At 43.8% G+C, this 27,147-nt stretch overlaps 1 protein-coding gene across 1 annotated transcript in view; it reads right to left on the reverse strand.

Moving 5' to 3' along the window:
- Positions 1 to 1,532: 1,532 nt before the first annotated feature.
- The window catches only part of DBT (dihydrolipoamide branched chain transacylase E2), a 43,854-nt gene continuing 18,239 nt past the window's right edge, over positions 1,533 to 27,147 (reverse strand). Inside the window, exons 5-11 of the mRNA XM_089686576.1 lie at positions 23,449 to 23,573; positions 22,249 to 22,489; positions 21,036 to 21,202; positions 12,427 to 12,504; positions 10,010 to 10,201; positions 9,856 to 9,927; positions 1,533 to 2,582 (exon numbers count right to left, since the gene is read on the reverse strand). Of these exons, the coding sequence (XP_089542702.1) occupies positions 2,415 to 2,582; positions 9,856 to 9,927; positions 10,010 to 10,201; positions 12,427 to 12,504; positions 21,036 to 21,202; positions 22,249 to 22,489; positions 23,449 to 23,573 (1,043 nt within the window). The 3' untranslated portion in view covers positions 1,533 to 2,414. The remainder of the gene's footprint in view (positions 2,583 to 9,855; positions 9,928 to 10,009; positions 10,202 to 12,426; positions 12,505 to 21,035; positions 21,203 to 22,248; positions 22,490 to 23,448; positions 23,574 to 27,147) is intronic.

Here is a 27,147-nt window from a genome sequence, read left to right on the forward strand (position 1 = left end):
GGCATTGTACTTGGTTAGATCTTTTCTTAGTGATGCTTAGCAGAATTATCTTTATTTTTTGTTTTCTGCAACTTATTGGTTTTGGCCTGTATGCTATTTTTTTTTCTTTTTATGCTCTTTAGCTAGTTATATGTCATAGTGGAACATGATGCATTGTACAACTTTTTTTGTTTGGATTGCTTTCTTTATGTATGGATGCTACTCTGCATTCACTTCTCATTCTGTATGCCACATGTAATTCTCTGCATGTGTTCTTATTCTGCATGTATGTGTGCTATACCGTATCACTGACTTGTTCTGTATGATAAATGTAATTCTCAGTATCTGTTCTTATTCGGTGTGTATGGACACTAAACAGTCACTTTCCTTGTTCTGAATGCTGAGTGTCATTCTCAGAAATTGTTGTGGATTCATCAAAATAACATGCCATACAGTAAAGGTATTGCCCCATCACTGCCTGAGATTGTGCAATTATGCAACACAGTGGCAGTTTCAACTGCTATTGATAATAGGCTATGTTCCAGGCAGTGACAGTGCAGTGTGCATCTAAGGGCTTGACTACATTTCTAACTCTTCAAAAACGCCCCTCTAGCATTAGACAGGCATTAATGAGCTTACGTATGGGAGGTTTACAAGTGTTAAAAACGCTCCCCAAACACTCTATGCGCAGTTTTGAGGCATTTTCTAGGAGTTTTGCAAGCGTTCAAATCCCACTACAAATGCATATAATAAATTGTAATGGTATCACCATGGACTTGAATAGGAGGTGTTGAAAGGCTTCAACTCCTCCTGACTCGACATGAGGCTTCAATTTTAAAGCGACACTAACGCTTCATGTTTCGCTAATGTGAATAGAACTGTGTGCTGCCCATAGTATCATTTCCATAGGCGTTTGAGCATTAAAAACACTCCTCAAACACGTGCTTTCAAAGCTAGTGTGAACTAAGCCTAATAGTGGTTAGATTTCAGAAGGGCATGCAAATGGCCAGTTTGCTAGATTCATAAAGATGCTTATATGTACGCATCTTGTGAGATATATAATTTTTAATAGAAAAACGAAAATTAAAAAAAAAAAGATGTGTTTTATATAAATACACACGCTTGTCATGCCTATAAACTTTACCCATGTAATGCATGTACAAGTGGTGGGAATCATGAGAAATGTTTCCCCTGGTCACAGACATGGCCTGGACCTGACATGGTAATCCCCCAGCAGCAAGCTTTCCACAGCTCAGTTCTATGCAAAGGCTGTGTCAAACATGTTTTGGTGTCAGACCCAAATTTACAGATTACAAAAAAAGTTTTACGTCACAGGAAGCAACTACTTGAGAAAAGTTGTGTCTGGAGTTCATCTTTAACTTCATCAAAATGTAAATATACACAAGGCTAAAACAGGCTCATTTTGCGCAATAGAAAACATCTCTAAGCTGAACAATTGAAATTTGAAGTCAGTTAATAACTGGTAATATGAAATATAAGGAGACCCATTCTAATTAAAAAAAACAAACAAAAAAAAAAAAACCAGACAGGTATTTTGCCACAATCCCATTTTATTTATTACAGCGACACTGAACATTATGGGGGCATGGAGTGTTAATCCTTATTATGATAATTTAAAACCATCTTACATATTTCTCTAATTACAGCAAACACACACAGTAATCAGCACAGTTGTATGTTTAATTTGATCCTTATGTAGTGTAACAGTCAAGTATTTTTTTTTGCTTGACAGACCCAGTTTCATTTCACTGACCAGTCAATAACCAACACAAAACATATTTTTAGCATATGATGTTGTCTAGACAAAACAGTTGGATCAGACAATAATCATGTTCCTGAATCTTACAAAAAAGGCCAGATCCATTTCTAGGGCAGAGAGCATTTGTCAAGAGACACCACAAAAGGAACTCTGAAATTATACAAGCTAACCTTGTTTTTTGAAGTGTTTGAAGGATAAACTGTTTTTGTTGTCAATAGCAACCCGATTCTTCCTCTTCTCCTCCCATTGTGAATCTTATGATTGAAAGGCAGAATATGAGTGGCATTTAAAAACATACTCACTTTCTCCTTTATGCAATTTATTTATTCAGTAAGGCCCGATATATAAATGTGTTTCCAGGATCCACTTAAAGCCATTCACAGATTGATGGGCTGACAGTACCTTGTAAAATAGTTCCAGGCATTTGTATCTAAAAAGTTAAAATTCTAAACAGTATTAAAGAGCAAAATCTTTGAACTGGATAGTCGGTCTGTAACTTGTGCTTTATTATTTAGCACATTTGTCCATAGCACATTGAGAACACAGCCAGGCTGAAGTGCCTCCCACAGTAAAGGGAAATCCTGTTGAGGTTTTTAGTGGGGAGAGCGGGTTGTTCCTGTTATGGCAGAAAATATAATACTTCTCTTCATTGATTTCATTTTAGATCCAGGAGCATGAAAGATGGGTTCTCTAGGTAAGATTTCCATAGATTGGAGAATCTGGACATGGTTGCGCCATCGATAATCCTGTGGTCTGCAGACCAGCTAATGTTGATGATTTGAGCTTTCACAATCTGCCCTCTTGAATCAAACCGTGGAACTACCTGTATGACAGGAGAGATCAGACAGCTAGTGACCACAATTTGTTATGCAATATTTTAATTACACATTATGTGACTAATCTCTTTTGTCATTGTGGTTACAGGATGGAACAACATAAACCTGTAATGCAAGACATGTAAATGTATAAATTACATGCAGTGGCAAAGTAAAGAACACAGATGCTTCAAGCCTCGAAGATGTGGCTCAGAGAAGAATTTCATAGCCTGTCAGTTCCTCAAAATATGGTAGCTGAGCACCACTGGGTTCAGCAATATGTAGAGTTTTCTAACAAGTGTAAAAATATGCTATTGCTACTTCGATTAGGTGACAGCAGTTCACTGATTCAGATTTAAAAATCTATAAACAGAACTTTAGCGGAAGTCTAGTCCAAAATCTAAACTGGAACCTACTCCTGCCCCCACTCTAAGCTCTATACTAACCACCCTGTAAAAATACATACTGTGTATAGTTACCTAATCTAAGGGCGCTCTAGTCCGGTCATATGACCACCCCAGCCACTGGCTTTATATGAGAGGAGAGAGCAATGACAATGGCTACAATGCCTGGGCGGTGGTCACCCATAGACTTACTATGAGACATCCATTGTCCACTGTTCCTCCTCTCCCCTGAATCCGGCGCTGGAAGCTGATCATGTGAACGGACTGGCGTGCCCTTGGATTAGATCAGCCCTCAAAATGTCCACCCGCCTGCTCGCATTTGGCGAGTGGAAATAAAATGGGGGAGAGCAGGGCCAGCACTAGGGGTGGGGGCAGTTACAAGCACCGATCTCCCTGTATGGCTTTCAACAAAGCAGCTGGAAGCTGCTTTGCCTCCTCTGCCTTCCACATCTTTCAGCTGCTTCATTGAAAGCCATACAGGGATATCAGTGCTTGTAACTGCCCCCACCACTGCACCCATCATCCCTGATCGTCCATCTGATTTCTCTTTCTTTCTGGGCTCCCCCCCCCCCCCCTCTGTGCTCCTCAGTGCCCAGCCCCTCCTTCCATCCTCTGCACCAATAGGAGAGGAGAGAGGCTGGATATGCTCTGTCCCCCCGTGCTCGCCCACACTCCAGTCCATACAGCTTCTCAGAAGGGAATGTGTGGGCTGGAATTTGTATACAGAGCAGCTGGCAGCTCTGTGATGCTCCTGACTGAGCCAGTGAGCCGAGAACCATCCATGCGATTCCAACCTTCCTTTCCTCCATTCCTTCCCTCCTTCCTTTCATCCCTCTCTTTCCTTCCTGCCTTTTCTTCTGTCCATTTCTTCCTTCCTTACTTCCCTCCCCTCTCTCTTCTTTCCCTCCCTTTCCTTCCTTCCTACCTAAACTCCATACTCCTCTCCCTGCACTATGTGTCATACTGCTGGCCCCTGCACTGTGCGCCATTTTGTTTTTCCATTAATGTAAAGCGCTCATTTTCCTTTTATAGGTTTACATTGCTTTATGTTAATATTGTTAAAGTTTATGTTATTAATATTTTTGTACCTTTATTCTGCATAAGACAGTGTCATTAAATGACATAATTTATGAGGGCGTGTTTAGGGGTGGAATTAGGGGTGGGGCAGGGTAGGGGTTATTCCTGAGCTAGTAGCTTAAAATGGAGTTCCACCCAAAAGTAAAAGCTCTGATTGTTTGCCTCCTCCCCCCTCCACTGCCATATTTGGCACCTTTTGGGGGGAGCGGGAAGCTGGTTTTGATCGGTACCTGCTCCCACTTCCGGCTCACTTCGCCACGGCAAAGTGAGCTGGAAGTTCGGCCCCCTCCTTCCTCCCGCTGTCTTCTGGGAACTTTCACAGATCCCAGAAGACTGCTGGACCAATCAGGAAGCGCAGCGCAACTTGTGCATGCGCAGTCAGTACCAGGCTGTGAAGCCGCAAGCTGTTGCCCACAGTTGAGATACCAGCGCCGTGGAGGAGAGAAGCGATGGCACGGGTGAGTACATCGCTGGACCCTGGGACAGGTAAGTGTGTGTTTATTAAAAGTCAGCAGCTACAGTTTTTGTAGCTGCTGACTTTTAATAAAACACAAAAACGTCTGGAACTCCGCTTTGAAATTTTGAACCCTGGATTAGATTACTATACACATCTTTCCTTTACAGGGTAGTTAGTATAGGGCTTAGAATGGGGGTGGGAGCAGGTTTAAGCTTAGTTAGGTTTTGACTGGACTTCCACTTCAAGCATGCAAAGGGAGGATATTGCCACTTCAGCATGCCTAAACATGCACAAACTATCAAGATGGAAAAATTAGAATCAATAACAAGGAGTAAGGAGTCCAGCTCTTTAGTCCATCAAAAAGTACAATTATGTGAAAGTTCCATTGAAAAATAATTCTCATAATCACATATCCTTGTTTGAAATGTCTCTTAGAGTACAATAGACAAAAACGCCATCTCCTAGGGCATGTAGACTATTCAGTAGGATCCACACAGATTTCATATTGACAACCATTTGGTTAGGAGGAGAACTCAAGGGTAGGCAAGTATGCTGAGGAAGCGAGGATAACAGGGGGCAGACAGTTAAAATAACTATAGGCAAAATATTTTTCATTTTGCATAGAGTACTGGAGGCATATAACTCTGTATGATTTATTTTTGCTCTCTTTGTCCCAGTAGGGAGATTTACTTTTGGTTCCTGTCCTATAACCAAACCAGAAAGTGATAGGAAATTAAACCATGCAAATTATGGGAATCTCTTGGGGACCCCCAGGTCACCAGAACTAGTGTCCCCATTGAAAGATTTACCCTCTATTACTTTTCTGGAGATAACCCAAAATTTGGGATTTTCTTTTATTTTCACTTTAAATGATAATGGTAAACAGGAAAAATGGGGAGGGTGAATCATTTCTCCTTTAGTTATACTTTAAGTGAACCTGTTGCTTTTATCTGTATAAGCAAGAACGGGTTTGCATTAAAATGGTCCAATCCACCAAAAAATTGTAACTTTGGTTATATACAGAGTCTAATGATTTTAATTTAAAAAAATCTTTTGGGGTCCCTGTCATTATTTCTGTCTTGGAGATTGATGTTCCTACTCCAGCAGTTTCCATAATTTAAAATAAAACCACAACTGGAACCATGTGATCCCATCGTAATGGTTGTAGCAGGTGTGCAGAGCTGGAAACCCAACTTAAGAGCTCAAAACCAGAATTCTGATAGATATAAGAAACCGGTGGTTTTACAAAACGGCATCTGTAAAAAGCAAAGCACCACTTTTGGGTGTAATGTCCATTTAAATGCTGTACCTGGCCTTTATAAGTCATAGTTACTGATTTGACAGATGTAGAATTCCTAGTTATTAATGACCGCACAAACATCACTTGCAACCAGCAGTTTCCACAAACATCGGAAAAGTTCTGATTCACATGTCATAGGCATTTTAAGGGAAAGATGTCACTACTGTCTCACAGGCACAAACAAGGTGGAGTATTTTTCCCAGCATGTTTACAGAATCTACATGATGTCAAAAAGTGGGAGACTAGAGAAAGAATTTATATTAAACTACAGAAGGTCCTCCTTTTTTTTTTTAAAAGAAATGCAGAGCAATTCCAGCACTGTGGAACTATTCCTAAACTTATGATTTGTGTTCTAACAAATGTGGGTTTCATTTTCTAATTGACACTAGCAAACAGTTGGCATATAAATGGTTAAACATTTTTATATACATACTATACAGTAAATTAAATAAAATGTGCCGCAGCACTTAAAGAGAAGCTTCCCCTCCCCGACTTACACCACAGTCACATCAAGCCTGACTTTGAAATCGTGCGACTTACAGTGAACGATTTCAAAGTCGGGGGACATGACGATTTCAGGTGCGATTTGCAAGACATCTGACACAGATGTCTATGGAAATCACACCAAAAGTAGTACATGAAAGTACTTTAGAAATCAGTGCGGCTCCGACCAAGTCGGAACCGCACCGATATGACCGCTGTAATATTGGACAGTAGGGTGCGACTTGGCATGCAATTTTCAAGTCGCATATCATGCAAATCGCATGCCAAGTCGCACCCGATGTGACCTGGGTGTTACACTTTGTGCTGAGTTATGCCTCCTATACTCCAGCAGTGTTCTGTAGGGATCTGCTGCTCTGAAACTGCACACCCAGTCATATGGTTCTATTTTCATCTGTGATGTCATTGGGAGCCACCTGTTTCTTCCAGGTTCTTGCAGCCAACCTTCGGATGAGGTGATGTGCACTGATGCACCATCAGGAGGCCAACTGCGGGAACCAGGAAGAGACCGCAATCCCCAATGACGCACTATAGAGCATGAGCCATAGAGTACCCCAAGGCCTTCTGTGATGCATAATGTAGGTTTCCCGGGAGGTTGCAGGCAACGGGCAAGTCATTCTTGAAAATGCAAGAATCCAGGAAGTGCAGGGATGTGTTCTCAGAAAAAGATATTAAGAAAGAAAAAGTAAACAAATATGCAATTGTTAGATAGGAGAGGGTGGGAGTGGAATGAAGAAAGGAGGGCCTGCATTTACAGTTTTCTCTTAGCCCCCCTGCAAAATCCTATAAACACTTGTTACACCATTGAAGTCCACCTAATGCAGCTTCCTGCAATGGGGTGGCAACAATACTGTTCAGTTGATGAATTCACAGCAGAGTTGCCACTCTCATGTAGGCCCTGTCTGCTTCTGCGGGATGAAGGTGGAAGTAAAAGGAAAATCTGTTTTAGTCTGCTGCAATCCTTACACCTAATCAATGTGCTTTGACATTACTGCTATGCAGCCAGCCTTCACGATACACCAAGTAGTAAGTCTCAGTCACAATCTACGTAACCGTTTTTATGGGCTGTATTGGCAACATCACATTAAAGTGGCAGTAATTCTGTCATTTCCAGTGCCATCATGCCTCTCCACCTCTACCCCGGCCATGGAAGTTAATTGACAGCACAGTAGCTCCATGTGTCATGCCTTCTGAGAACTTTGCAGAGCAAATAGAAAGCACACCAGCAAGATCACCTGATTAAAGTTTAGAAGTTGATCTTTCATTTTCACAGTTTATTTTGTAAGGGCAACATTTCAATGTATGTATGGGTGTATGTTTTGGTACCTTGACTTCTGTTTCAAATAAATAAAGCATGGAATTCTATGGGGGATCCATTCTATGGGGACACATATCAGGATCCATTATAAAAGAGATCCAATAAAATTTGATTTGTGATCCATTCTATGGGGACACATTATATTATAATCCATTATAAAAGGGATCCAGTAGGATTATTAAAGATCCAATCAATCCCTCACTAGTTCTATTATAATGCAGTCAACATATATATGTAGTACTAAATATATGGGTTTTTTTTTTTTAATACCCTGTGCTGGCAGCATACTGGAGAGCTGGACCACTGCTCTCATACACATGCAGAAGCCTGGCACTCCAAAGATCTGACACATCCCCCTAAATACTGCTTCAATCAACAGTGATGCTCATTGGACTTTAATATAAATATGGTGTACAAAGAAGGACTCTCCTCAATCTGACCTATGGTTCCCCATTAACCTCCAAAGGGAGGTTGGATGAACATGGATAATCTGCCCTCAGGCACATGCAGAAAAAAGAACAGGCAACTCAGCTGAACATTGTGCTCATGTGTTTGGAGGGAGGAGGAGAGGAGAGGCAGGCATTACAGCACTGCTTTTCACAGGGCACTGCTAGATTTATACTTGCCTGTAGCAAAAGAGCTATTATGCAGAAGATATTTCAGAGAACACTGCTGTGTTTGCATAAATCTCAAAGCTGTCCCAAGATCCCACCAGTGAACAGGTAAACCACAATCTTTGCTGTATGTAGTATATGGACACAAAGCTCAATTCATAAAGCTTTAACACGTGAATAAGTATCTTCATTTTAGCCAAGTGACTAATTTTGAAATCTCTTTTGATACACTTTAAAAGCAGAACTAAAGGCTAATAATAAATTGTGAAAAGGCAGGCTCTTTACTACAGAAGAGACATGCAATGTCTCCTCTGCAATAAAATATACTTACCTGCCTGTTTGCATTGCCCTGCAGAATGTACACAGAGCTGAGCATGCCAGTGATTCAAGATGACTGACTCCTGCACATGCGTGGAGTGATGTAATTCTGCACCAGCTAATCAAGTTGGCTGAAGACTTGCACCCAGAAGAAGCCAGAGAGAAGATGTAGGCGAGGGACCTAGGGGGTCTCAGACCACTGGAGAATAGGTGAGTATTCTTCACTTTAGTTCTACTTTAAAATACCTGTCACTTGTTTGAAAATAAAGTATCCTTGTAGGTTGAAACAAACGCTAAATTGCCATCTCGCTGGTACCTGGTTCTGGCTAAGATAAATAGGTAAGTTTGTCCCCAGCTACTCATCCTCCTGCTTCAAAGGCTGTGCTATGCCTGAAACAATTTTTCACATTTGGTGGACCTGCTCAATAGTTGCCACCTTTTGGGCCAAAATTTCCTAAACAGTCTCAGGTCTCCTAGGCTTCAACATACACCCTGAACTAACTGTGGCACTCCTAAATAAATGCTCACCTGATATCATTAATTCTCAGTTTAATCTTCACTTACAGAGTCTAAACAGACAATAGCTAAGGTTTAAGGAAACCCACTAGAGACTTTTTCTTGAAAGCAAAAACGGAGTTACACGGCCCATGATTTAGGATTCATTGGCAGACCAGATGGATAGGCACAACATGCTGTGACAGCCCCGGATAGACAAATGCTTACCACCAAGCTTTGATCACGCCCACTGGAACCCTAATGCACCTATCTGCCCCTGTCCAAATATACCTCGCCACTCAGAGCTTAGACATGAGTCTTTCCCTGCTCCATACCTCTGGGGTAATCACCACTACTCCCTCTCCTTTTAAACCTGCCTATCCTCCCTTTTAACCCTGGTTAAACACACCGTTTTTTTGTTTTCTGTACATTAAAACAGTTTTATATTTTTTAGCAGACCTGGAAGATCAGAATGTATACATTTCTCCTATTGAGGTTTGTGTGAAACTTGATTTCCAATAAAAAACATTGTTTATGAAAATAAAGTATCATTAATCCTGGTGTGTTATCTTTGTGAATAAAGTCTATATTTAAAAATATAAAACGGTTTTAATGTAAGCAAATTGACATGGCTAAGAGAATATACAGACAATGTACAGGTGTATGTGCATAATTCAGTAACAGTGTCTGTGTAAGTGTGGAACTATCAGATCCCAAGACATATTTCACAAGTGGCAACAATCCTTTGGTGTGGGAATACATTTTCTTTCTACAAGTTTTTATGAAAAATAACCAACCTGCAATTTTCCAATAGCACCAATAGCCACTTCTGGTGGTAATATAACAGGCTTGGCATAAGTACCCCCAATCTAAAAATGAATATAGAAGAGGTCAGTAAACTAAGCAGATGGCTCTTTAGGTGTTCACACACACTATGCCACGATCACTTACAGAACCAATGTTGGATAGTGTAAAAGTTCCTCCTGTCAATTCGGAAGCCCCCAGCTGCCCTGAGGTACCCAGGGTCTGAAGTCGGTTAAGTTCAGCAGCAATTTCAAATATACTCCGTACTTGTACATTCTTCACATTTGGGACAATCAGACCTTGATGCGTATCCATAGCAATCCCAATGTTGTGAGCAGCCTAGAAAAGACACGTCAAAACATGCTTCTATAAAGGGTAAAGCATTTGTCTTAAATGGTCAGTCCACTCGAAATGGATATTACACCTTTTAGCAGCTTCCTTCACCTATTAGCTTTTCATACGTATGCTGGCATTATGGAAAGATCTTTGCACATAAAGCTGCAGGAACATCCATTACAAGGTTTTACTGAAAGAATTCTCATTTGTATAACACTGTAAAGACTGCAGCAGAAGATGAGAGATTCTTTGTCTGTTGGGAAAATGAGGGACAGAAGTGGGCAGTCTGGCCAGACAGTATGACAAGGGAGTCCCTGATGGATAAAAATATCCAGCTAGCAAATTGGCTCACATTCCTTCACTTACAGTTGCAAGAAAAAGTATGTGAACCCCTTGGGATTACGTGGAGTTTTGCATGAATTGGGCACAAAACGTGCTCTGAACATCATCTAAGTCACAACAATAGAACACAGTCTGCTGAACATAATACTACACAAACATTAGATGTTGCCATGGTTTAATTGCACATAACATGTAAACATTCACAGTGCAGAGAGGAAAAAGTATGTGAACCTTTGGACTTAATAACTGGTTGACCCTCCTTTGGCAGCAATAACCTCAACCAAACGTTTCCTGTAGTTGCAGATCAGACCTGCACAACGATCTGGAGTCATTTTGGACCACTCCTCTTCACAAAACTGTTTCAGTGTAGCAATATTCTTGGGATGTCTGGTGTGAATCGCTCTTTTAAGGTCATGCTACAGCATTTCAATCGGGTTAAGGTCAGGACTCTGACTGGGCCACTCCAGAAGGCGTATTCTGTGCTGTTGCAGCCATTGTTTTGTTGAATTACTTGAATGCTTTGGATCATTGTCCTGTTGCATCACCCATCCTCTGCGGAGCTTCAGTTGGCGGACAGATGGTCGTACGTTTTCCTGCAAAATGTCTTGATAAACTCTGGAATTCATTTTCCCATCAATGACAACAATCCATCCAGGCCCTGAGGCAGCAAAGCAGCCCTAAACCATGATGCTCCCTCCGCCATGTTTTACAGTGGGGATGAGGTTTTGATGTTGGTGTGCTGTGCCTTTTTTTCTCCACACATAGTGTTGTGTGTTCTTCCCAAACAACTCAATCTTGGTTTCATCTGTCCACAGTATATTTTGCCAGTAGTGCTGTGGAACATCCAGGTGCTCTTTTGCAAACTTCAAACGTGCTGCAATATTCTTTTTGGACAGCAATGGCTTCCTCCGTGGTGTCCTCCCATGTACTCCATTCTTGTTTAATGTTTTCCTTATTGTAGATGTGTCAACAAAAATGTTAGCATGTGTCAGAGATTTCTGTAGGTCTTTAGCTGACACTCTGGGATTCTTCTTTACCTCATGCAGCATTCTGCGCTGTGCTCTTGCGGTCATTTTTACAGCACGACCACGCCTAGGGAGAGTAGCAACAGTGCTAAACTTTCTCCATTTGTAGACATTCTGTCTTACCGTGGACACATGAACATCAAGGCTTTTGGAGATACTTTTGGAACCCTTTCCAGCTTCATGCAAGTCAACAATTCTTGATCGTAGGTCTTCTGAGAGCTCTTTTCTGCGAGGCATGGTTCACATCAGACAGTGCTTCTTGAAACCAGTAAACCCAAAACAGGTGTGTATTTTTTAAGGGCAGGACAGCTGTCAGCAACACATCCAATATCATCACACTGATTGGAGTCAAGGTTGGCTCATACCTGGCTCCAATTAGCTCTGGGAGAAGTCATTAAGCTAGGGCCTCACATCATTTTTCCTCCCTGCACTGTGAATGTTTACATGTTATGTGCAATTAAACCATGGCAACATCTAATGTTTGTGTAGTATTATGTTCAGCAGACTGTGTTCTTCTATTGTTGTGACTTAGATGACGTTCAGAGCACATTTTATGCCCAATTCATGCAAAACTCTGCGTAATCCCAAGGGGTTCACATACTTTTTCTTGCAACTGTATAATTAAAATATATCACTATATGACTTGCACACATCTGTACTTGACATGTTTGTTTGTTATATTCCTGGGATATCATCCTTGTTCCTGTTTGCTAACCCTAAAATAAAAACATTTAATATACAAAATATCACTTTAGGGTGAGCTGACCCTTTAACTAATGTCTGTTTTGTTCACATTATCTTTAGCTGTCCTCTCAGTGACCGTGTAGTTTTATGCTGCACTGCAGCTTTGACAATACAGACCTTATACGTGATATTTTGGCAGTTTTCATCCACGGAGGCATTTAGGATTGGATACTGCAGTAAACCCAGACTGGCTGCCTAAAAAAAAAGGAAGAGGAAAACATATTAACAATGAAGTAAATCGCAACGTCAAAACAGTGTTTCAGCTTGTCTCTGTCTTGTAAGGGAGACAGAACATGTCTGTTGACAACAAAATTTACACACATTGAAAGATTCAACATAACACAGTATAGACAAAAAGGTACTGTATATACACTTGCTCATAGCATGGCCCCCAAGAAAAACAAACAGTCTTTATGTACATATAGATGAGAATGACCTGACAAAACATGGGATGGCTTAAAGTTTAGTAAGAAAAAAATAAATAAAAAATGACTCAAGTGTATGTTCGAGAAGAATCAGAAGCAGGAGACCGGCATTGACTCCAAACACTCATGAGAATAGTTACATGGAGATGTAACAGGAAAGAGGGGGGGCTAGGGAGAATGATGGAATGAAGGTGCTTCCCCCCCTTGCCCCCACACACGCCCAAGCCCAAGGGCAAGATTCAGTAAGGGTAAACTTATCTACTAGAGGCCATTACCGAATACCATCTAAACCTCACAATAGCAGTTGAGAAAAAAAAAAATATTGCTGTCCAAAAGGTGTCTCCATTGCTCCTGTCAGGGATCCCCTCGATCCCCGCCGCGATGGTCCCGGCGCAGGCGCAGTATGCCGCCCTGTGCAGGGACGCGGGCTCTAGGTCCGGGCCGGCCGCGGCGCGTGAGTTCGCGCATGCGCAATAGGAGCCGCGGCCGCCCGCTGGGCACCAATGGCAGCGCAGGGCGCGATATTTAAACGGCCCTGAGCTGTCATTCAGTGCCTTCTGGTCTTGTCCTTGCCCTGTATCCTGTATCTGAACCTGAACCTGTAAGTTGCTGACCCGGATTGTACCTGACCACTGCTGAATTCTCCTGCCCAGACCCTTGCTTTGCCTGACCTCTCTTCCGTATGTCCCCTATTGGATTTGACCTACTGTTGATGACCTGGCGTGTGACCCGACTATTCTCTGCCCGCTGCCTTGTACCGTGCTGTCCTCCCCGTTACCGACCCGGCTTGCCTGACTCTGCACTTGCTCATCCATCCATCCATGCATCCATTCCTCTCAGCGGGGTTCCCAGACCTCCTCATATCAGGCTCTCTCCCGTGGGAGCCCCTGGCGACCACCCCTACCACTGACGGGTGCCCTCAGTAAGCACGACCTGGTCCCGGGGTACTCCAAGTCCATCCCCACCATCAGGGGCTCTGGTGAACAAGTACTCTGGGACTTAGACTCCGTGCGCTGGGGACGCCTGATTAGTGGAGTGCTAGTGGTGTCGCCAGGCGGTCCCTTACAGTACCAGAAGGCCATGACTGAGCCTAGAGGAGGGCCCTCCCCGCTGGAAGAAATTTGCAGGCATCTATCTAACCTGACGCAGGCCGTAGCAGCCCTGCAGGATAAATGCATGCAGCTGGAGCACCGCTTCCAGACCTGCTCCCTATCTGACCCAGCCCCACAGGCCCCAGTTTCTGCACCCCCAGCTGCTCTTGAGCCAGCATCAGGGGCCTCCGCCCCGCTACCTATGGCGGAACCCCGGGTACCCCTACCGGAGCGTTTTCACGGGGACCGCACACGCTTCAGGTCATTCCGTGAGTCCTGCCTCCTATTTTTTGAACTTCAACCCCGTACCTTTTTGACCGAATCAGTGAAGGTGGGATTTATAATCTCACTGTTGCAGGGCGAACCCCAAGATTGGGCCCATCGGTTAAGGGGAAACAATGACCCACACCTAGGAACAGTCAAGGACTTCTTTGAGGCGATGGCCATCCTATATGATGACCCGCAGCGGGCTGCTTCTGCCGAAGCAATCTTATACACACTCCGACAGGGCCGTCGGGCGGCCGAGGAATACGCCTCAGATTTTAGGCGCTGGATGGGGGACACTCGCTGGAACGAGTTTGCTTTGTTGCACCAGTTCCGCATGGGGCTATCAGAACCCCTAAAGGATGAGCTGGCCCGGGTAGAGGTTCCTGAGTCATTAGAGGACCTAATTGCCCTGACGATAAAGATTGACCGACGACTGCGGGAACGCAGGTTTGAGAGGTCCGGCCAGGGTCGTGGAAACAACTGGGGTCCATTCCTAGGCCCCAGCCAACCACCTAGACCAAGTATCCAGAATCCACTCCCAGGAGATGTTCCAGAACCCATGCAACTAGGCCTGGCTCGACCCAAATTATCGCCAGAAGAACACCAGCGGAGACGCTCGCAGAACCTCTGCCTCTACTGCGGGGAAGCCGGTCATATGGTACGATCCTGCCCTCAGAAAATGAGTAAGTGTACCTCTTTTTCTTCCTTGTCTATTGGCAATGTCAGTCCTTCCCAATACTTAGTTGTACCCCTCTCCTTTCAGCTCCCCGAAAGGACCGTGGAAGTGACAGCCATAATTGATTCGGGGGCATGCAGTTGTTTTCTGGATTTAGACTTTGCTCGTCAGCAGAAAATTCCCCTCCAACCCAGAAAGAGGGGTTTTAACATATTTTTGGCCGATGGTTCCCAGATAAAATCAGGAGTGGTTAATCAGGAAACTCCCCCCATTGCCACTACCATTGCCAACCAACACCGGGAATTCCTCCGCCTGGATGCCATTGCGTCACCTCTGTTCCCAGTCATTTTGGGGCTCCCTTGGTTACGGGCCCATAACCCCCAAATTGACTGGGAAACCGGGTCAATCTTGTTCCCTTCCCCATACTGTCAGGAACACTGCCGCACTTCAGGCCCGGCAGGCCCCCAGGTCCTCCTATGCTCCGAGGGGGATTCTGATCTGAAACAGGTTATTCCCACAGAATATCATGAATTCCTGGACGTGTTCAGTAAACGGGGAGCAGATGCCCTGCCCCCCCACCGCCCGTATGACTGTCCCATTGACCTGTTACCCGGCTCTGAGATTCCTTTTGGGCGAATTTTTCCCCTATCGGAACTCGAATTGAGGGCCCTGAAGGAATACATTGAGGACAGTCTCCAGAAGGGGTTCATCCGTCCCTCCACTTCGCCAGCAGGGGCGGGGATCTTCTTCGTGGAAAAAAAAGACAAATCTCTGAGACCATGTATAGACTACCGGGAGCTGAACAGGGTCACGATTAAAAATCGTTACCCATTACCGTTAGTGCCAGAGTTATTTCAGAGCCTGAAGACTGCGGTCATATTTACTAAACTTGATCTAAGGGGGGCGTACAACCTAGTTCGCATAAGGGAGGGGGACGAGTGGAAAACCGCGCTCCGTACACGATTTGGGCACTTTGAATACCTGGTCATGCCATTTGGTCTGTGCAATGCACCAGCCACATTTCAGCATTTCGTAAACGATATTTTTAGGGATTACCTGGACATTTTCGTTATCGTTTACCTGGACGATATACTGATTTTCTCATCCTCCCTGAAGGATCACAGGATACATGTGGCAAGGGTGTTGGGGCGGTTACGTCAGCATGGGTTATACGCCAAGGCAGATAAGTGTTGCTTTGAGCAACCTAGCATTACGTTCCTGGGGTTGATTATCTCCACCGCGGGGGTCGCAATGGACCCTCAGAAAGTCTCGGCGATTTTGGAGTGGCCGGTACCCGCGGACAAGAAGGGCGTCCAGCGGTTTATCGGTTTTGCGAATTTCTACCGGAAGTTCATTAAGAACTTCTCGGGTCTGGTCTCCCCCATAACTCAGTTGACCAAGCTTGGAACCCGGTTCAGATGGACGCCGGAGGCTCAGGAAGCCTTTGAGGCCTTGAAGAAACTCTTTACCTCGGCACCCATTCTGGGCCACCCGGACGCTGCCCTGCCATACATCTTGGAAGTAGACGCTTCAGAGAATGCGGGTCCATCCTGTCCCAGCGAAAGGGCACCAAAGAGTTGCTCCATCCTGTAGCGTTCTTCTCAAGGAAACTTACCCCAGCAGAAAAGAACTACGATATCGGCGATCGAGAGTTGTTGGCCATCAAAACAGCTCTCGAAGAATGGAGGTACCTGCTGGAAGGTGCCTCGCACCCCATCTTGATCTTCACTGATCACAAGAATCTCGAGTACCTAAGGACCGCCAAACGCTTACGCCCACGGCAGGCAAGATGGGCATTGTTCTTCTCCAGGTTCATTTTTCACATCACGTATAGGCCCGGATCTAAAAATACGAAACCTGATGCACTATCTCGCATGTTTGAAGACTCCAAAGAAGATCCGGTACCTGATACGATTCTGTCTGCAGGAAATTTCTTGGCGCTCCAGACGGACCTTCGGTCCAAACTATTGGAGGCATCCACGGCCGCGTCAGTCCCAGTTGGTGTGTCCCTCCAGAACAAGGGGGGACTCCTATGGAAGGATGGGTTGGTCATGGTCCCTGAAGAGGTCCGGACCCTTGTCCTGGGACATTGCCATGACCACCCGATGGCGGGACACTTTGGCCCAGCCAAGACCCTGGAGCTTCTCCAACGCTCTTTTTGGTGGCCAAGTATGGCCAAGGATTGTAAACTCTATGTGAGATCCTGTACCGTCTGCCAGAAAAACAAGCCATCGAGGAACAAGGCTTGGGGACTGCTGCGTCCCTTGCCGATTCCTGAACGACCGTGGCAAGGGATCGCAATGGACTTTATAGTCGAGCTCCCACCGTCCCAAGAACACACCGCGATCTTCGTGGTCATCGATCGATTATCGAAAATGGCTCACTTTGTACCATTGAGGAGGACTCCGTCTGCGTCTGAGACTGCGCGAATATTCATCCAGGAAATCGTAAGGTTACATGGAATCCCGGAGGACATCGTCTCGGATCGCGGGGTCCAATTTACATCTAGATTTTGGAGGGCCCTGTGCAAGGCCCTGGATATCAAGTTGTCCCTCTCCTCTGCTTTCCACCCTCAGACCAACGGACAGACCGAGAGGACAAACCAGACCCTAGAACAATACTTGCGTTGCTACACATCCTTCCTTCAAGATAATTGGTTACCACTGTTACCTTTAGCGGAATTTGCATATAACAACGCAAGCCATTCAGCGACAGGGCAATCTCCGTTCTTCTCTAATTACGGATTTCACCCTGTCTTTCTTCCTGATTTGGTCTCTGAGTGCCCAGTTCCGGCAACGCAAGACGCATTAAACTTCTTCTCTTCGAACAACAAAGTACTACAGGAAGCCATCGCTCGGGCCCAGGAGGATAACAAGAATGCATATAACAAGAAACGAAGAGGGAATCTGGTGCTGAAGCCTGGGGATAAGGTCTGGTTGGCAACAACCAACTTGAGAATGCTTTGTCCCTCAAAGAAATTGGGACCTAAATTCGTGGGGCCTTTTTGTGTGAAGCGAATGGTCAACGAGGTGGCATATGAACTTACCCTCCCTGAAACATTCAGAATTCATCCTGTTTTCCACGTGTCCTTACTTAAACCTGTGATCCCGGATGCCTTCCCAGAACGTGAATCCAGACCTCCGGAGGCCATAACGGTGGAGGGACAAGAAGAATATGAGGTGGAAACGATCCTGAAGTGCCGAAGAAGGGGGGGCCAGACCCAATTTCTTATAAAATGGAAGGGCTATGGCCCCGAGGACAATTCTTGGGAACCAGCCCATAATGTCCATGCACCCAGACTTGTCCGGGGGTTTCTTCGTGACCACCCGTGGTGGAGAGATCGGGTGGGCATCCGGAGGTTGCCCGTAGGGGGGGGGCAATGTCAGGGATCCCCTCGATCCCCGCCGCGATGGTCCCGGCGCAGGCGCAGTATGCCGCCCTGTGCAGGGACGCGGGCTCTAGGTCCGGGCCGGCCGCGGCGCGTGAGTTCGCGCATGCGCAATAGGAGCCGCGGCCGCCCGCTGGGCACCAATGGCAGCGCAGGGCGCGATATTTAAACGGCCCTGAGCTGTCATTCAGTGCCTTCTGGTCTTGTCCTTGCCCTGTATCCTGTATCCTGTATCTGAACCTGAACCTGTAAGTTGCTGACCCGGATTGTACCTGACCACTGCTGAATTCTCCTGCCCAGACCCTTGCTTTGCCTGACCTCTCTTCCGTATGTCCCCTATTGGATTTGATCTACTGTTGATGACCTGGCGTGTGACCCGACTATTCTCTGCCCGCTGCCTTGTACCGTGCTGTCCTCCCCGTTACCGACCCGGCTTGCCTGACTCTGCACTTGCTCATCCATCCATCCATCCATTCCTCTCAGCGGGGTTCCCAGACCTCCTCATATCAGGCTCTCTCCCGTGGGAGCCCCTGGCGACCACCCCTACCACTGACGGGTGCCCTCAGTAAGCACGACCTGGTCCCGGGGTACTCCAAGTCCATCCCCACCATCAGGGGCTCTGGTGAACAAGTACTCTGGGACTTAGACTCCGTGCGCTGGGGACGCCTGATTAGTGGAGTGCTAGTGGTGTCGCCAGGCGGTCCCTTACAGCTCCTCTATCCAGAGTGGAGACACATTAAGACAGGATGTGTGTTACTGGCCTGATGACCAGGTAAGAATAAAGGAAATAAAGACAAAAAAAGAAAACGGATTCAGCCAACACATTTAAGGATTTTAAGCTGCAATACATTAATGTTTTGATTTTTTCTTTTTGGTTTAATAGCTACATCACTTTCATATGAAGGTGTTCTAACGAAGGGTGATAACCTGTCACATCCTAAGAACTGGTTAAGCAAGGACCTAGGATAGTTTTTTTATTTAGCTCCTGTGTACCTGTAGAGTCCTTTGGATTTAAGGCCCAGGATGTATATAGGGTCCTGACTTTTGTCCAAGTCAGCACCAAGTTCTACACCCCTTTTTCAACAATAGTCTAGTGCCAGAACCTCATTAGTGAGAAGAGGATTCAAAATTAAACTGTTGCATGGCAGTGGTGAGTTTTAATGCTGACTTAGAAGTCCTGGCTCATTTTGCAGACTGCACATGGAATGCAAGGGGGCTTCAGTGGGATTGCGTTAAAGGTTAACACAGGCGCTTGCAGGCACCACAAGATACTTCCACATCAGGTTTTAGGATCTGACAGTTTAAAGGATAAGTTCACCTTTGGGAACATGTTACATGTTCCTCTGGTTTGCAGCTGCTCAGGGATTCAAGCACCTGGTGTGGCATGTCTTGGAAATTCGCTTTAACGAATTTCTCCTTACCGTGAGTACTCGCAGTTGGATGCGCAGAAATCCCCCATAAAGCTGTGCGAATCTCGCTTACCACGACTGCAGCTAAACTACACGATTCCTGCCCATCCAGCTACTTTAGCTTCTGTTGAAATGTGGGTGATGGAGCTCCGTTACCCTAGAATCATCACACGACACTCTAAGGCTAGTGTTGCAATTCACATAAGGGCCGGCTTCAGACTCAGCCCCCGGTTTTATTACAAGCACACACATGCCCCCCACATGAATAAAGTCAATCCCCTCCCACCGAACAATGCAATGGGGAGTGCCTATACACAGGATATACATTCCGATTGGAGCATAGCCTTTCCTATTATCTATCACTGGTCCTCCCCCATGAGCCTTCTGAGGTCAGCAAACTTCCTGTCCTACTAGCTCCTATTGGTATGTAAATTCTTTGTACAAGCATTCCCTAAGCTAAACACCAGTCTGTACCTGGATGGGCCCGATACGATCTTTATTAAAACACATCCATCCAAGATACAGTTTCAAGTTGGTAATGGGTTGTAAGATATGCATAAGCCTACACGCGGAGTTCGTACTGCTTGGCGCCTTGCGGCACGAAGTCCATGTGGTACTATGCTGCTGATATGTGGATACAGGCCCGCGGTCTACTGCCAGCGGCATTCGCATCGAATGCCGTGGTGGTATACACGCCGGTCTATAAGCGCAGATCCGCCATCTCATCCATTACCGAGCCGAGTACTGTAATACATACATTGTACATGCGCATGGCCCAATTGCAGCCTTCAGAGCTTTAATTAAGCCACACGAGAGACATATGAATAACACGAATATATGACACATTTAAAGTTCGACCAACAATACAAAATTTCCATGACAGGCAGCAGTGTAAGGAGAAGTTCCCCTTACCAGCTGTCACTTTTAGAAGAGAGTGGCTCCGCCCACACAGCCAAATCATTAATTTACAGAGTTTTGTGAATTAATTAACTACAAGTACCGACATCTTTTGTAGCTGTCAGCTTGTAGTTCTCAATGAACTGCCATGGCGATGTGGTAGTTCATGGATTCTTCATGTCAGTGTGAAAAAAAAAAAAAAAAAGTGCATTTATTTATTTAATTTTTTATAAAAAGGTGAACTTATTCGCACACACAAACACACACACACCTAAAATTCCACTTGTGATGTTCCTTGCATTCTTTGTGGAAATTCACAACGGTTACCATCATTGACAAGTACCCTTTGCCATTGAGTGGAATCTTGCCTGCAGGCGTAAATATAGTACACCTGTTAGTCCAAGACAGTTTAATAGCATGTACAGTAAATGGGCGCCACTATCATTGACAGATTTTCTATTTGACAACCTATGCAACAATACTGTTACTATAAGGTTTAAACCCATTTCCCAAACAAAAGGTGTGAACGCAGTGTAGGAAAATATGGGGAGTGTTGAATTTTTATAACCTCACCTTGAGGAAAAAGGGCATAAATGACAGACGAACCCCTCGTGCTTCAGCTGCAGGCTTCAGGTCCTCTCTCAGCTGGGCAACCTGTGTCATATCAATTTCATCACAGTACCCAAAGTGAGGAATCTTTAATGCCGCAGACATGGTCTTCACCATGGCTTTATGGAATCCTACGTTAATAAAACATTACAAAAAATTTAACATGGAGAAAACAGTGTAAATTTCCAGTAAACTGGAGACAAACGTTTGGTCCATTGTAAATAAGTATATGTTATTTTAGTTTATAAACAATCCTTTGTATGTTCTGCACATAAACTGTACAAGTGCTCAGTGGGTTAGAAATGTTGTTATAGGATTTACCCTTTTACAAAGTACATCTGAAAAGACTGTCCGTAGCATATATTTGATGATACGCCAATCATCCACATTGCCCTGTACCTCTCAAAATATTCTGAATGTCTTCCTTTGCTGTAACCCATTGATGCCAAGCTGTAGGCTGAAGCTGCATGCTGCTTTGTGATCTTTCCTCCTATGACTATTAGTTTGTCCTTCTGGGTATGGCAGACACAACACTTGGCTTTCTGGCTGTGAATTTTCTTTTTTACCCATTTGAGCAAAAGTGGTGTTAAAAATTAGGTGACAAATGTACATCTTTGGTAGCTTATTAGGAGGCATATTGCAACTGAAAGTGGTATATTAATAATTATTAATTAAACCTGCTGTGCATGTTTAGGGGAGCACAGTGGTTAAGTGGTTAGCACTTCTGCTTGGCAGTACTAGGGTCATCAGTTCGAATCCCAACCACGGCACCACCTGCCTGGAGTTTGCATGTTCACCCTGTGCCTGCATGAGTTTCCCCCGGGTACTCCGCTTTCCTTCCACACTCCGAAGACATCCTGGTAGGTTAATTGACTCCTGTCTAAAATTGGCCCTAGTATGTGTATTTATGAATGTGAGTTAGAGACCTTAGATTGTACACCCCTTGAGGGATAGGGACTGATGTGAATGTACAATATACATATATGTAAACTGATGGTGCTATATAAGTACCTGAAATAAATAAAATGTAACTGAAATTAATGGTTACACAGTCAGTCACTGAATTTTGGAATAATAGACTGCATTTTATCAGACCGCTTAGTTATGGTATTAAAAAAAAACAAAAGAAACACAACAACCCACATGCACATGTTTCTGTTTGTCAGCACTGTGTTACCTTTCAATGGCTCTGTCACATCCTTTCCAGAGAACGTGATGGGTTTAGTAAATGTCACAGGAATACTAGGGGTTATCTGTTTCTGGGATGTCTTGGGGATCTCTGCTTTAGGAGGTGGTATGATCTCTATTTGTGGAGAAGGTGGTAATATGGCTCCTGTTTGTTTGGCCAGAAAGCTTAAAATGTCTTCTTTTAGGATACGGCCATCCCGTCCAGTGCCCACTACTTCACTTAGTTTTATCTAAAACAAGATCAAAGAACACACAGGCTTCAGCACCTTGTATACATTTTAATGTGCACCTTGCACTAAATTAGGGTTTCTGTCAGAGAAGTACCTACCTGCAATATAAATATTATGTAGGTCTAAAAATATAAAAAAGGCTTATTGCATGCTAAGAAACAATCTCAACTATCAAAATATATTTGAATCCCCCAGTAATCACATACGTAAGCTATAATGCTAAAAGCATGCAGAGGTGGACAATTCCAGCAACAATTATTTCTTCACCAAAATAAAAGGTTATTGGTATAATTTTCCAACCCATCCTGTGGTTGATGCTCCTCAAAATGGTGGTGGCACAAAGCTGTCTACCTTGCATTCTCAAAAAGCAGAAGTCTAGCCAAAACTCTAGATTTACATAGTCTGGGGAAGAATAAGATCCTTTGTCAGGTTTTTCTGATATCTGGGTGTCCAATGGATTTATCTCACTTTCTGTTCAGGTAACAGCTGCAATCTTGGGCAGAAAATGAGGGGAAATGTCACACAAAAACAGGGTAACAGACAGCAATGAAACATCTGCTTTAGTAGCAAGAGAAAGCTTAAGCCTTTCTGTTTTTGTTCCTGCTTACTGGGGGCAGCAAGTGAGGTTTACACAGACAGCAGTAAAGAGTTGATAGAGATTCTAACCCCTCTATATACCCCAGCTATATAAAATTTGTCATCCTACTCAGGAATATGCACAGGTAACAACCTCAAACATGGGGAAACTGGGTGAGACAGAAAGCTGAAAGCAGCTGTTAAATAAGGCACATTTGTATATTTAATTAGGGCTTACTTGGCCTAACACAAGCAACCATATTTCACAAGTTAAAGATGTTTAATGTTTATTTATTACCTGAACATTCAGGTGAAGTGCAAAGCTAACAGTACCTTCAACATAGCATTGATTTAAAGATTTATATGCCAGTAAAATAACATACATTGTTCTCCATGGCAAGACGTCTGACAGCTGGAGTTGCTAGAGTCTTGTGTCCCTTTATTTCCTGGTGTGTATGCTCTTGAGATATAGCAGGAGTCTCCACAACATCCTCTTCTGGGGCTCCATCTACAGGAAAAACATGATCACTGACAATATATACAGTAAATGTAGCAGCAAGAAACTGCAAAACTCTAAGTCCATACACAATCTTGTTAACTGAATTGTATGTTTAAAAGGACAATACTCAAAAGTTGATGCCGGAGACTTTATTCCACTTGCATCTCTTTTGGAATTCTGGTGGCATGATCTCTTCACTTGAGTTCACAGATCTGCCTACCTGCTGTGGTCTTAACAAAAAGAGGCCCTACTATACCACCAGGATTTTTTTTACTTATTTAATTATGGGAACACCCTGATGTATAAAGTGGGCAGAAACGCATAGTAAATTTGGTAATAATTCCTTTTTATTTTGTGTACCTTTATTCATATTTATACCATATTTCATACAGACCAAGCTATTCAGCAAAAATGAAAAATGGCTGACAGTGATCTTTTATTTTTATGCAAGTTGTCCACTGTGACATAAAAGGAATGATCTGGAGGGCTCCACCTGGTAGCATTGAAAAGAAATGTTACTGCAAACTTCCCAGGTAGTAATATAGCTTTTTGCTGGAGGACTAGGCTTGCAAATAAATGTGAATTAAAAAATATATATATATGCACACACACACACACTCTCAAAATAATAGCAGTGTGTTGAAAAAAGTGAATAAAGCTCAAAATCCTTCTAATAGCTTTTTATTTCCATACACACAAATGCATTGGGAACACTACACATTCTATTCCAAATCAAAACACGAAGAAAAATATATCAAATTTTATGTTGTTCCCCTAAAAAAATTGAAGAAAAGTGAATATTGAGACTGTTCAAAAAAATAGCAGTGTTTGTATTCTTCTTTACAAACTCAAACATTCACTATATAAACTGCAAAATGTTTGAAGATTTTGCTTTCTTTTGAATCACTTAATGAATATTTTGTTGTATAAGCACTGTTTCTGAGAACTGTTTCTGAGAACTGCTGTACATCTGTGTTGCATGGAGTCAACCAACTTCTGGCACCTGTGACCAGGTATTCCAGCCCAGGATGATTGGACTACATTCCACAGTTCTTCTCTATTTCTTGGTTTTGCCTCAGAAACTGCATTTTTGATGTCACCCCACAAGTTTTGTATTGGATTAAGATCCGGGGATTGGGCTGGCCACTCCATAACGTCAATCTTGTTGGTCTGGAACCAAGATGTTGCACATTTACTGGTGTGTTTGGGGTCCTTGTCTTATTGGAACACCCATTTCAAGGGCATTTCCTCTTCAGCATAAGGTAGCATGACCTCTTCAAGTATTCTGACGTATTCAAACTGATCTATGATCCCTGGTATGTGATAAATAGGCCCAACACCGTAGTATGAGAAACATCCCCATATCATGATGCTTGTGCAACCATGCTTCACTGTCTTCACAGTGTACTGTGGCTTGAATTCTGTGTTTGGGGGTCGTCTGACAAACTGTCTCCGGCCACTAGACCCAAAAAGAACAATCTTACTTTCATCAGTCCACAAAATGTTGCGCCATTTCTCTTTAGGCCAGTCAATGTGCTCTTTGGCAAATTGTAACCTCTTCAGCACATCTTTTTTTCAACAGTGGGACTTTGCGGGGGCTTCTTGCAGATAGCTTGGCTTCACATAGGCGTCTTCTAATTGTAACAGTACTCACAGGGAACTTTAGACCTTCTTTGATCTTCCTGGAGCTGATTGTTGGCTGAGTCCTTGCCATTTTGGCTATTCTTCTATCCATTCGAATGGTAGTTTTTCGCTTTCTTCCACGTCTTTCAGGTTTTGGTTGCCATTTTAAAGCATTTGCGATCATTTTAGCTGAGCAGCCTATCATTTTCTGTACTTCTTTGTTTGTTTTCCCCTCTCCAATCAACTTTTTAATTAAGGTACGCTGTTCTTCTGAACAATGTCTGGGACGACCCATTTTCCTCAGAATTTCAGAGAGAAATGCACTGTAACCAGCATGTACAACATTTGCTGCCTTCCTTCCTTAAATAAGGGCAATAATTGCCACCTGTTTTTCAAAGAATGAATGACCTCACTAATAAAACTCCACACTGCTATTATTTTGAACATGCCCCTTTCAATTAATGATTAAATTACACAGAATCAGCAGCATGCATGTCATGACTGTTGGGTCTGTTGGATTTCTATTACTCTACTACACCTGCTAGTAAATTATTTGCCATGTAGAAATATCATTTCTACCAAAAACAGTGATTGATCAGGTTAGTGATGTCTGACTGCTATTATTTTGAACACAACTGTATATACCGTATTTTTCGCTCAATAAGACGCACTTTTTTCCCCCCAAAAAAGGGGGGAAAATGTCAGTGCGTCCTATGGAGCGAATGTAAAGCAGACGGTACGGTATTTCTGCCGCCACCATGTTAGAATATTGGGCCGGCCGCTCAGCTCTTCTCTCCAGCAGGACCTTACCTGTTCCTCGCTCCAGTCTTCCTGCGGCGGCTTCTGTGACAGCCAGGTACCCACCGTGCATGGGCGAGAAGTGCTGCGCTTTGTGAATGGCCCGGTGTCTTCTGGAACACATGACAGGTCCAAGAAGGCTCCGGGCCATTCACAAAGCGCAGCACTTCTCGCGCATGCGCAGTGGGCACCCGGCTGTCACAGAAGCCGTGGGAAGAAGGAAGGACAACTCCGCGGAAGTGGGAGCGGGTACCTGTCAAATTCAGGTACCCGTTTCCCCTCCCCAAAGGTCCGCAGTCTCTGGTAATCTCCTTCACTGTCCGCAGTCTCCGGTCACCCCCTGTACTGTGCCCGCAGTCTCCGGTCACCCCCTGTACTGTGCCCGCAGTCTCCGGTCACCCCCTGTACTGTGCCCGCAGTCTCTGGTCACCCCCTGTACTGTGCCCGCAGTCTCTGGTCACCCAGTATATATATACGCACACATACACACACTTACTTATGAATTACCCCCCGGATATATTTACAAAATATATGCAGAAACGTGATTTTTAAAAACAGCAGCTCTCAGCGATCAGATTATATTCACGTGAAAGGGCTCATATGAAAAATATTGTAATATTTTAACTATATGGGGCAAATATCGGCAATGATAATACTCAAAATATGCATGTGACATTAAAAAGGGATTCATATGTTAAATACAATCATTACATGCTCTACCTGCTAGCTCAAAAGCAGAAAAAAAAAATATGCAAAATTTAAAAAATAAAATAAAAAATTGTTCTATAATAAATACGAGAAAATAAATGAAATTTTGTACAAAAAAATTATACTGTGTATTTCCTTTCAAAAAAGGATCATAAACAGTAGTCTACATATGTCTCCCTTTTCACTTTAAGCAGAGACAATAAATTTTATTCCTTACAGGTGATTACTAAATGGAACATTTCCAAATGATCAAATCATGTTAGTATATACAGTAAAACTGTAAAAAAAAACCCACAAAAAACAACACACCAAAAATACTACTTTAAAGGGTTAGTTCACCTTTACCAAAAAAATGCATATGCAGATAAGGGGCATCTATAGATAAAAAAAACAAACTGTGCAGCTATGACCAAAGATAAATAATGCCCTTGCTATAGGTGTAGGCCAATTACAC

This window comes from Staurois parvus, unplaced genomic scaffold (genome assembly GCF_062004578.1).
Source record: "Staurois parvus isolate SC_StPar_1 unplaced genomic scaffold, SC_StPar_1.0 ptg000402l, whole genome shotgun sequence".
Lineage (NCBI taxonomy): Eukaryota > Metazoa > Chordata > Amphibia > Anura > Ranidae > Staurois > Staurois parvus.